This window comes from Leptonychotes weddellii, chromosome 5, assembly GCF_054177405.1.
Source record: "Leptonychotes weddellii isolate Sample4059 chromosome 5, ASM5417740v2, whole genome shotgun sequence".
Taxonomy (NCBI): domain Eukaryota; kingdom Metazoa; phylum Chordata; class Mammalia; order Carnivora; family Phocidae; genus Leptonychotes; species Leptonychotes weddellii.
Genome location: NC_138373.1, coordinates 8,935,718 through 8,945,943, shown reverse-complemented (window position 1 = coordinate 8,945,943; position 10,226 = coordinate 8,935,718). Strand labels below are relative to the sequence as shown.

The 10,226-nt window shown below is 56.5% G+C and overlaps 1 protein-coding gene across 1 annotated transcript; it reads right to left on the bottom strand.

The window, feature by feature from the left end:
* Window positions 1–810: 810 nt before the first annotated feature.
* VPS37D (VPS37D subunit of ESCRT-I) lies at window positions 811–4,725 on the bottom strand. Its single transcript, XM_081819542.1, has 4 exons — window positions 4,506–4,725; window positions 2,979–3,150; window positions 2,435–2,517; window positions 811–1,874 (listed from the first exon to the last, which is right to left on the bottom strand). The coding sequence occupies exons 1-4, from the start codon at window positions 4,641–4,643 to the stop codon at window positions 1,512–1,514; spliced, it is 756 nt and encodes a 251-aa protein (XP_081675668.1). The 5' UTR covers window positions 4,644–4,725; the 3' UTR covers window positions 811–1,511.
* Window positions 4,726–10,226: the final 5,501 nt, after the last annotated feature.

Here is a 10,226-nt window from a genome sequence, read left to right as displayed (position 1 = left end):
CAGGTATCTCTAGACAGATCCCTCAACTATTCATTGTGGGATTTAGTCCCAGTCCCCTTTCTCATTGTGCACATAAGGGACATGCTAAGGAGACCGAAGGTGGTGGTTTGGGGGGGGGTCACTCTTACAGTTTAAAACTTCAGTGAAGAGTAGAGCCAACCCAATACTTTCCTCTTTCTAGATGGTTCTGTTCCTATTAACATGGACCAAGATCACATTCGCTTCTACAGCACTCTGCCTGCCCCCTCCTGTTTGCAGGACCTTCCAGGCCTCCCGGCCAAACTGCACCTCATTAGACTTGACCTAAACTGACCCAAGGGCCTGTTCCTGCTCTCCCAACTTCTTGTCCCACCCTCATCGGCCAAGCTGGCTACCTAGTATTCACTGTAGTTGAAAACACAACCTTCAGCCTCACAGAAGCCCCTCCATCCCTCCCGGGAGGTGGTCATTTGGCAGGCCAGAGTAGGAGCAGGTACCATCCCGACTGGGCTTACAGGCAACCCAGGAGGAGAAGAAAGTGCATACAGGTGAGGCAGTTGGAGAACAGTGATGGAGCAGAGTGTGCTTCTGGCCACAAGTTAAGAGTTAGGAAAGACTCCCACGGGTTGGTAATCAGAGAAGGCTTCATGGAAGAGGCAGCAGCAGTGTAGGACCTGAAGGACAGCTGGGCTTTTGGATGGGCGGAGAGGAAGGGAGGGCATCTCTAGAGGAGGGCATCTCAAGAGGAGGACGCGCAGGAGCTCAGGTGTGGAGGCTGCAACAGCAGAGTGGCTGGCTGAGGGAGCAGAGACGAGTCGGGGAGCATCGTCATCCTCATCATCACATTTATTGACGGCCCCTGGGAGGTGGGGCTGGGGACAGAACATACAAAGACAAGGACCTGCCCTCAAAAAGCTTCCATCCTAAGGAGACAGGGACAGAAAAATACAGAATGGTCTTTCCTGGGGATGGCCCACTCGCATCTGCGCAGGTCAGGAGCCCCTGGCCTACCTTACCCCAGGGTCCGGAGCGTGAGTGGGGCACAGAGTAGCCCCAGGGCCATGGTGTCCCTGGCCCCGCGGCTGGGGCCTGACCACCTGGCTCCTAGGCGGTAGGCCCCAGAACTGGGGAAAGGTAGGAGCAAGACCTGATGGAAAGCGCTCCTGTCGGCCTTGGCATTGTACTAGCCCAGTGGAGTGGTAGGGTGCCGTCAGGCCCCCTGGAGGGAGCAGGCCCCTTCCCGGGCCCCCAGGAGGAAAGTTCTTTCATTGGGGAGGCCCCAGCCGGGGAGGAAAAAAAAAAGGCAGAGTTTCCTCAGCGCCAGAGGCACCCTGCCCACCCCACCTCCGGCCCTCTCTCTGGGCATCTTCCAGGTGGCCCTCCTCCCCAGCTCCGCCTCCAGGGCCAGGGCGTGCCTGAGGCCAGGGGGAGGGGCCTGCCCCTCCCCCCACCCGGACAGCGAGGGGGGGAGAAGGAGGAGCCACAGATCAAGTTTGTCTGGGCCCCCCCACTGGGGGGCCATACTCTGGATCCTACCGGTGGGGAGGCTCTGGCTGCGAGGGCCGAGGGCTCAGCAGCGGGGCCGGGCCAAGGGGGCACCCGGGGGAGCCCTTCAGAGGGGGCACTGGGCGGGAGTCCAAGGGAGGCAGGCTCCGGGGCACTGCCGGCGGCCCCCGGGTGGCCCCGGTGGGCAGGACGGCTGCGGCGGGGAAGGGTTTGGGGGGCTCTGCAGCAGCAGTGGGGGCCGGCTGGGCAGCCCGCTCCCGGCGCCGCAGCAGCTCCTGCAGCTTCTCCGCCTGGGTCCGCCTCAGGTGGGCCAGGGCGCGGCCGCGCTGGAAGGCCGGCAGGAAGGCCTCCAGGCTCTGCTCCCCCAACAGCAGCTGCTCCATCTGCTCCTGGGGTGGGGGGGCGGGGACGGTTTGAGAAGAGCCCCTCCCCCCCAAGACCTCTCCCCCTCCCACCCCTGAATCTCTTCCAGGGGTGACCACCCCACGGCTGGGAGATGGGGCCCCGAGTTCTAGCCTGGGCCCCGCCTGGGACTTGCCGAGTGACTGGGGACACATGTCCTCTGCTGGGTGGAAGATGAGGCAGAATCAGAGATGGGGACACGTTTGGAGTAAACTTAGGTGTCTCTCATCAAGGCCCCTCCTCCGCTGCCTCCTTGGACTCACCAAGCACTGTGCTCCCAACCCAGCCCTGAGAAGTTTGTCCCAGCTCCTCTGCCCACCCAGTCTCCACTGTCCTACGCTGAGACATTCACAGGTGGGGAGGAAGAGCCTTGCTGTCCAATGCGGACAGCTGGACACCAGCGTAGCGGGCTCTCCTGGGGCCAGGCACTCAGGGTGGGCTTCCTGGAGGAGGGGCTCTCAACCCTGCAGTGTAAGAATGGGGGGGGACGATGATAGGATGGGTCTCCTTCCCTGCTGTCCCCAGGCCCCGCTGCCCCTCCCCTCACCTCAGCCTCCTGCTCAGCCTCTTCCAGCTCAGCCTGCAGCCAGCCCAGCGCACAGTGGGGGCTCCAGCGATGCATGCTCTCCTCTGAAGGCCACAGAGGGACAGAATAAATAGCTCCTGCCTTCAGGGCCCATCGCCGGGGACAGACAGGCCAGAGCCCCAGGGCCCAATCCTGCATGGACCCCTTGTGTGATTCTCTGCTTCTCTCAGGAGCCTCAGGGTCCCGCCCATGGGGTCAGTTTGTGAACCTCCCCCTGGGGTTCTGCCCCAGTCCTAGCGCAAAAGAGGAAACAGGCTTTGCCCCCTAGAGCACCCAGGGCCACTTTTCTTCCCCTGCGCAGAGCCCCCTTCTGGCCTTTCCAACCCAGTTCTACTCAGGGACTGCTCACTTCCCCAACTCAGTTTTCCAGGAGCAGCACCCCGAAGACTTGCCCAGGGAAGAGGTCTGCCCAAGTCCTGCCCTTCAGAGCCTCGCCCTTCCCAAGGCCAGCCGGCCAGAAGGCCGACTGTTCCCACCGCAGGCAGTTCTCCCAGGTGTCCCTCACCCAGTCGCTGTAGCTTGTCTGCACAGCTCTCGGCCACCTCTCGAAGCTCCTGGTACTTGATGGCCAGGGCAGCCCGGCCCATCTCCAGGCGGGGCCGCAGTGCCAGGTTCTCCTTGGCTAGCGCGTAGTTGGAGGCCAGGCATGCCTCGCGCTCCAGCTGCAGACCCTGGAACTGCCAGAACAGACAGAAGAGCCGAGAGGCCCACTCAGGGAATCTGCCCAGGTCCCCCTACTGCCCCACCCCACCCCCAGGGCAACAGGGCCCAAGGGCCAAGCCCTAGGCACCCCCGCCTTCAGGATGGCGGGCTAACAGGTGGAGGGACTGCAAGAGGCCTGGACGGGGCTTTGCCCTGAGCTCCCTCTCTGGGCCTCAGTTTCCTTTTATACAAAGTGAGCGGAAAACATCTACCTTATGGGGTTGTTGTGAGCCCAAGTGAGGAAAACGATGACCGCCTCCACAAATGTTAGTTAATTTTTAATTTTTCAATTAATATGTCTGCTCAGGTCCCTAAGGAGTCCCCCGCCCTCCTCTGTCCCATTTTCCATGCATGGGCAGCTTCCCTCTCATTCCAGGCCTTTGTCTGCTTCCTCTTCAGGTGTGTGTGCCGAAAACACTCCCCCCTGCTCTTACTCTCCAGAGTGATGTCTTCACCCTGTCCCCGCGTGGTACCCCCCTCAAGCCACCCTCTCTTCCTTTCGCACCCCTCCTCCTGCCCTCCAGTGGAATCCCCACACCCCAAGGAATACACACCCCCTTCTCCTCCCTGATCCCCAGCACCTGCTCCCAGCTTTTCCTTCTCTTGCAGAAGGCAGACCCCCTTTCTCTCCCGGCTCCGGAGAATGCTTCTTCCTTCTGTTTGTCGGAGGGCCAAGCCCCCCTCCCTGCCCCTGGAGAACGCACTACCCTCCATCTGTCCCCTATAGGATGCACATGCCCCTCCTGTCTGCCTCCCTCCAACAGACACTTTCCCTTTCTGCCCCCCACAGACAAGCAGCCCGGGCCTATCTCCGGTGAAATATACAACTTTCTCTTATGGTGGCCTACGGAAAACCCGCCTCCAGCTTCCAGTACCCCTCCCCAACGGAAGCCCCAAAGCCCCCTCCGGCACCCCTAGAATGCGGTCGCCCCCCCAGAGGCCCCCCCCCAGGTGTCAAACAGGCCCCTAGGTCTCCCCTATGGAAGGCGCCTCCCCTTTCTGGCCCTACAGAACGTGGGTGTGCGAGACAGGGCCCCCCACAACACAGCCACCCCCTCTCTCCGGAACACACCTCCCCGGAGCATCCGCTGGGGACACGCCTCGCGGCCATCCCGGGGGTGCACGGGCGCCTCCCTGGGTCTCCGGCGCCCCACCCGCCCCAGGCCGGCTCCGGGCGCCCCCTCCCCCGGGGGCGGCTCCGCGGGGCCCACCCGGACGTGCCAGGTTCCCGCGGCCCCGCGGCCCGGCCCGCGCGGCCCTTCGGTCGGTCTGCAGGTCCGGCAGGCCGCGGCCCGTCCCCCGCGCCCCCCGCCCGCGCCCCCCGCGCTACCTTCCTGCTGAGCCGCACGATCCGGTCCAGCTTGGGCTCATCCTGAAGCAGGTCCCGGAGCTGCCCGGTGCTGAGGATCCCAAAGCGCCCCGGGCTGCCGGGCTCCGGCCCCGCCCGCGCCGCCCGGGCCCGGTACATGCCGCCCGCCCGCGCCCCCAGCTCGGCTGCTGGCTCGGCCCGCTCGGCCCGCTCCGCCCCGGCTCCGCTCCGCTCAGCTCCGGCTCCGGGATCCGGCTCTGGCTCCCGCCGCGCGCGGCGCTCCGCCGCCAGAGGGCGCCCCGCCCGCTCTTAAAGGGGCCGCGGCTCTGGGGCTGGGGGTGGGGCGAGAGGGGGCGGGCCGCACCCCTGGCCGCCCCGGCGGAGCCGCGCCTCCCGCACCCGCAAGCTCGCGGCGAAGCCATCCTCCTGCCGCCGGGCGCGTACCTGAGGCGGTCTCTCTCCGCACCCCTTCTCCGGCCGTCATTCACCACGCCCCCCCAGGCGCGGACGCGCCCACCCCAGGCGTTTACAGTTTGCAGGGCTATTTCACCTTCCTCCCTTGGATTTGCACAACAATTTCCCGAGTTTGGCTGGGCGCCAGGAGCTTCTGCCCTGTTGCTAACTCGGGCAAGTCATTTACCTCCCCAAGACTCAATGTTCTCTTCTGTAAAATGGGGCGATGACGCACCAGCTGAGGTTTCGGGCTGGTGAATGCTGAGTGTCTTACCTGTAGCAAGTGAATACCTAATGTGAGTGATTGTCATATTAGAGATGGGGAAACAGATGCACACAGATGATGTCATCTCCCCAAAGTCACATTACAGGTGAATGAGAGACAGTCTCAGCTCTTCCTGTCCGTGCAGTGTGCACAGAGCACGTGGTGCCTCTCTGTGCCGGGCACTGGGCTAGGCTCTGTGAGGGCATGGTCTCTGCCCTCAGAGAGCTCAGGGATTGAGGCAGAGTCACATTCTCAGCTTCCTTTAGTACGAGAGAGAATGGCGGGTGTCACCACATTGTGTCTTCCTTTGTGATTCCCACGTGTTGCCAGAGGATGTCGTGTACCTTATCTTCAAGAATAGGCTTGGCCAGTGCCTTAGTCAGGAAACAGACACTCAGAGGTTAAGTCACTTGTCTAAAATCAAGCAGTGATGACAGCTTGCTCCACCTCACTGCACTGAGAAAGCACTGAGGTGGGACCAGGACAATCAGAAAGGCTGGCTCATGGGGGTGGGGGTGGGGGTGGGGGGAGACCCCAGAAGAGGTGATATTTGAGCTGGGTTTTGAGGGATGAATAGGAGTTCTGAAGCTGTAGAGAAAAATAATGAACCCAGAGAGAAGTTCATCACCAAGGACTCTCCCAATCCAGCCAGAGCACACTGGGCATGGTAGAGATATGTGAGAAGGAGAGACGAAACGGGCTGTCCGTTGGAGAGGTGCCCGATGGAGTCGAGCAGGACAGGCTTATTGACAGACAGTGATGACAATTTTCCTTCCACATTTTTGTGATAACTGAAATTTGGTTTTCCCCTTCAAGACTCAGCTGGAAGACCGCCACCTCCAGGAAGCCCTCTCTCCATCCCCAGGCTGGCTTGTGTGCCCCTCTCTTCTGGGCTCCTACAGTCCCTGCTGTCCCTCCACCCTGGTCCTGACCATTATCAAGAGCACCTCTGCACTTCCCAGTTTCCTGGCTACGATCTCCCTGGTTCTGCTCTGCCTCCTCAGGACCCACCATTTCCACTAAGCTTCCAGTTTTCCTCGACACTCCCCGCTACCTGGCCCTCCTTTGGCCCCTTCCTACTCTGGGCTTCAGGACTTCTTCACTCTGGGAAGGCACCGGTTAGATCTGATGGGAGACGCCTGTCTCAGTTCGTCCCCTCTGTCTTGCCACTCCCCCCTTGTTCAGTGGACTGTCTGTTGAATGCCCCACAAAGAACGCATCCTGTAAGCCTTCCCCACACCAGACCCTCGCACCCACTCCTGCCCCTCTCAAGAGAGAACTCTGCTGCCCATCCCATGGAGAAGCTTCTGCCAACTTTCTGCCTCACGTCTTTGGGTTTTTTCTGCATCTGCCCTGGTGCCCTTCCTTCCCCCCTGTACCCCTCGTTCCAGAGCCAACCCAGGTACCTTTGCTATGGGTCTCACCTTCACCTGCCTCCCCCGAGACGCCTTGACCCAATCTAGTAGTTACGTCTCTCTTCCTCTCTCTGGCTCTTTCGCCTTTAATCTCTGCCTTTAGACTGGCACCTTCCTTTCATCACCACCCCCAATATTTTCAAGTAACTTGTGATGGACTGAATACTTGTGCCCCCCCCCCATTCATATGTCAAAGCCCTAACCCCCAGTGTGATCGTTATTTAGAGGTGGGCCTTTGGGAGGTGAGTGGTTTTCGATAAGGTCATGAGACTGGGGCCCCATGATGGGATTAGTGTCCTTACAAGAAGGGGAGGAGAGACTGGAGTTCTTTCTCTCTCCATGGTGTGAGGACACAACGAGAGGGAGGGTGGCTCTCTACAAGCCAGGAAGAGGGCTCTCACCAGAAGCCCCATCTGCTGGGACTTTGCTCTTGGACTTCCCAGCCTCCAGAATTATGAGAAAGAAAAGTCTCTTGTTTAAGCCACTTGGTCTGTGGTATTTTGTTTCGGCAGCCCGGGCAGACTAAGACATCCCCTGTACCCTGCCCTGCCCATTTCCTCACCCTCCTTATTCCTTGACTCAGTCTGACTTCACCCCCTCTCTCACCACTTCGAGGGCACTGCTCAAAGCCAAGGTCATTGGCCGCTTCCTTACTGCCAGGGCTGCTCTTTTTCATATTCCCCGCCATTGACCACCATCTCTTTCTTGACCACACTGCGGTCAGAGCCCAGACATTTCATTGCCATCAGGTTGGTGAAAATTAAAAAGTCAGATAACATCAAGTATTGGTGAGGATGGGAAGCAACAGGAATGCTTATGCCCTGAAGGCGGGAGAGAGAAGCGATTCTTCGCTCCAGAGAGCGATTTGACAAGCTCGCCATTCAGAGACCCCCCCCCATCACATCACCCAGCTCTTCTCCGCTGTCCACAGCCTAAACCCTAGAAAACTGTGAATATGTTACCTTACAAGGCAAAAGGGACTTTGCAGACGTGATTAAATTAAGGGTCTTGAGATGGGGGTGGGGGGGTTGTCCTGGATCATCCGGGTGAGCCAATGTAATCACAAAGGTCCTGATGAAAGGGAGGCAGCAGGGTCAGAATCAAAAGAGTTGTGGCAGTGGAAGTAGAGGGCTAGAGTCAGAGAGAAGCTTGAAGACACTGTGTTGCTGGTTTTGAAGATGAAGGAAGGAGCCTCAAGATAAAGAACAGAGGCAGCCTCTAGAAGCCAGAAAGGGAAAGGAAATGCATCCTCCCCTTGAGACTCTGGAGGGAGTGTGACCCTGCCAACACCTTGTCTTCAGCCCAGGGAAACCCATCTTGAACTTGTGACGTCCAGACCTGTAAGATAACAAATTTGCAGGGTTTTAAGGCACGGATTTGGTCATTCGTTATAGCAGCGATAGGAAACTAATACAAACTCGCAGGAATTTTTGGTCTCTTGGACTAGGAGACAAGAACGGGAGCGTTCATAGTGGCTCCACTGTAATAATAGAAAACTGGAAACAACCCAAATGTCCAACCCCCGGAGAGTGGCAAAGGAACCGAGGAACCGTCATACATACAGTCAGTCCTTTGTACTAAACACCAACGGACATAAGCAAATTATAGCTACACATGGCAATTTGGATGAATCTCACAAACAACACTGAGCGAGAAGAGGCAGCCTCAGCGTAGTGCTGTTTATACAAAGTTTAGAAACATGCAAAACTATACTTCCTATTGCTTGGAGATACGTACAAAGTAAAAGTGGGAACAAGAAATACCAAATTCAGGAGCATGGCTGTCTGGCAAAAGGAGGATGGAGGGGAGGAGCCTGGGTTGCTCAGTCGGTTGAACATCTGCCTTCGGCTCAGGTCATGATCCCAGGGTCCCGGGATCGAGCCCCACCATTGGGCTCCCTGCTCACTGGGGAGTCTGCTTCTCCCTCTGCCCTTCCCCCCACTCATGCCCGTTCATGCCCGCTCACACTCTCTCTCTCTTAAATAAATAAAAAATCTTAAAGAAAAAGAAAAAAGGAAGGAGGATGGAATCCGGGAGGAGACCAAGGGAAGTTCAATAGCATTGAGTGACAGTTCGATTTCTTAAGCCAGTGGGGGTACATGGTATTATTCTTTATATTTTTAGTAAAGTCTGAAAACTTTCATATAAAATTAATAATTTTTAGGGTCTATTTTTAGACTTGGAGTCAGACAGACCTGGATCCCTTTCTGAGCTCCGCCACTTCTTGTGTGACCAAGAGTAAATTCCTTAATTCCTTGAGCCTCAATTATATTATCTGTAAATTGGGTAGTTGAAGGATGTGACCTGATATGTGTCTTGCATGATGCCTGACATCTACTCAGTGCTCCAAAAACAACAGCCGTGATGTGTTTCTCTCTCTGGAAATGCTCCCTCGGTTTTAATTTATGGAGTACCTACTATCTGTCAGGGAATTCCAGGGGCTGACCATACTAAGGGGACCCTTCATCTTCATGGTTGTGCTCCCTGGCTCAGTGTTTAAATTCATTATTCTCCAAAAGCCCAATCGCTACCTTCTTTAAAAAAAAAAAAAAAAACAGGGGCGCCTAGGTGGCTCAGTCGTTAAGCGTCTGCCTTCGGCTCAGGTCATGATCCCAGGATCCTGGGATCAAGCCCCGCATCAGGCTCCCTGCTCAGTGGGAAGCCTGCTTCTCCTTCTCCCACTCCCCCTGCTTGCGTTCCTGCTCTCGCTCTCTCTCTCTCTCTCTCTGTGTCAAATAAACAAATAAAATCTTAAAAAAAACAACAGAACAAAACAAAAAACAGCTCTATTGAGATATAATTCACATGCCATACAATTCAACAATTTAAATTGTATGATTCAGTGATTTGGGGTACATCAGCACAGTCAATTTTAGTACATTTCCATCACCCCAGAAAGAAACTCTGTACCCATTAGCAATCACTCCCCATTCCTGCCCCAGTCGAGATCACAACCCAAGCCAAAATCAAGAGGCAGTCGCTCAACCAACTGGGCCACCCAGGCGCCCCTGGCTTCTTTCATTTAACATAATGTTTTCAAGAGTCATTCACATTGAGGGCTCCTGGGTGGCTCAGACAGTTAAGTGTCTGCCTTTGGCTCAGGTCATGATCTCGGGGTACTGGGATCGAGCCCCACTTCTGGCTCCCGGCTCATCACTGGGGGTCTGCTTCTCTCTCTCTAACCCTCGCTTGTGCTCTCTCTCACACTCACTCTCTCTCTTAAATGAATAAATAAAACCTTTTTAAAAAAATTCATTCACAGTGTAGCATTTATTACTACACGAGTCCTTCTGATTTTTTGGGGGGGTAAAATATACATAACATAAATTTTACCATTTTAATCATGTTTAAGTATACACCTTGTGACACTAAGCATATTCACGTTGCTCAGCGACCATCACAACCATCCATCTCCAGAATTTGTTGATCTTCCCAAACTGAAACTCTATATCCATTAAATACTAACTCCCCATTTCCCCCTCCACCTAGCCCTTGACATCCACCATTCTACCCTCTGTCTCCGTGAATCTGACTCCTCTAGGGACCTTGTATAAGTGGAATCATACAGTATTTGTCCTTTTGTGACTAGTTCATTTCACTGAGCATAAT

Excerpts from the sequence above, each read along its gene's own strand:
- VPS37D (XM_081819542.1), bottom strand. The coding sequence starts at position 4,643 with ATGTACCGGGCCCGGGCGGCGCGGGCGGGGCCGGAGCCCGGCAGCCCG. Across the intron at positions 2,518-2,978 it reads AGACAAGCTACAGCGACTGG|AGGAGAGCATGCATCGCTGG; the intron begins GTGAGGGACACC and ends TGTGGCCTTCAG. Across the intron at positions 1,875-2,434 it reads AGGCTGAGCAGGAGGCTGAG|GAGCAGATGGAGCAGCTGCT; the intron begins GTGAGGGGAGGG and ends CCCCCACCCCAG.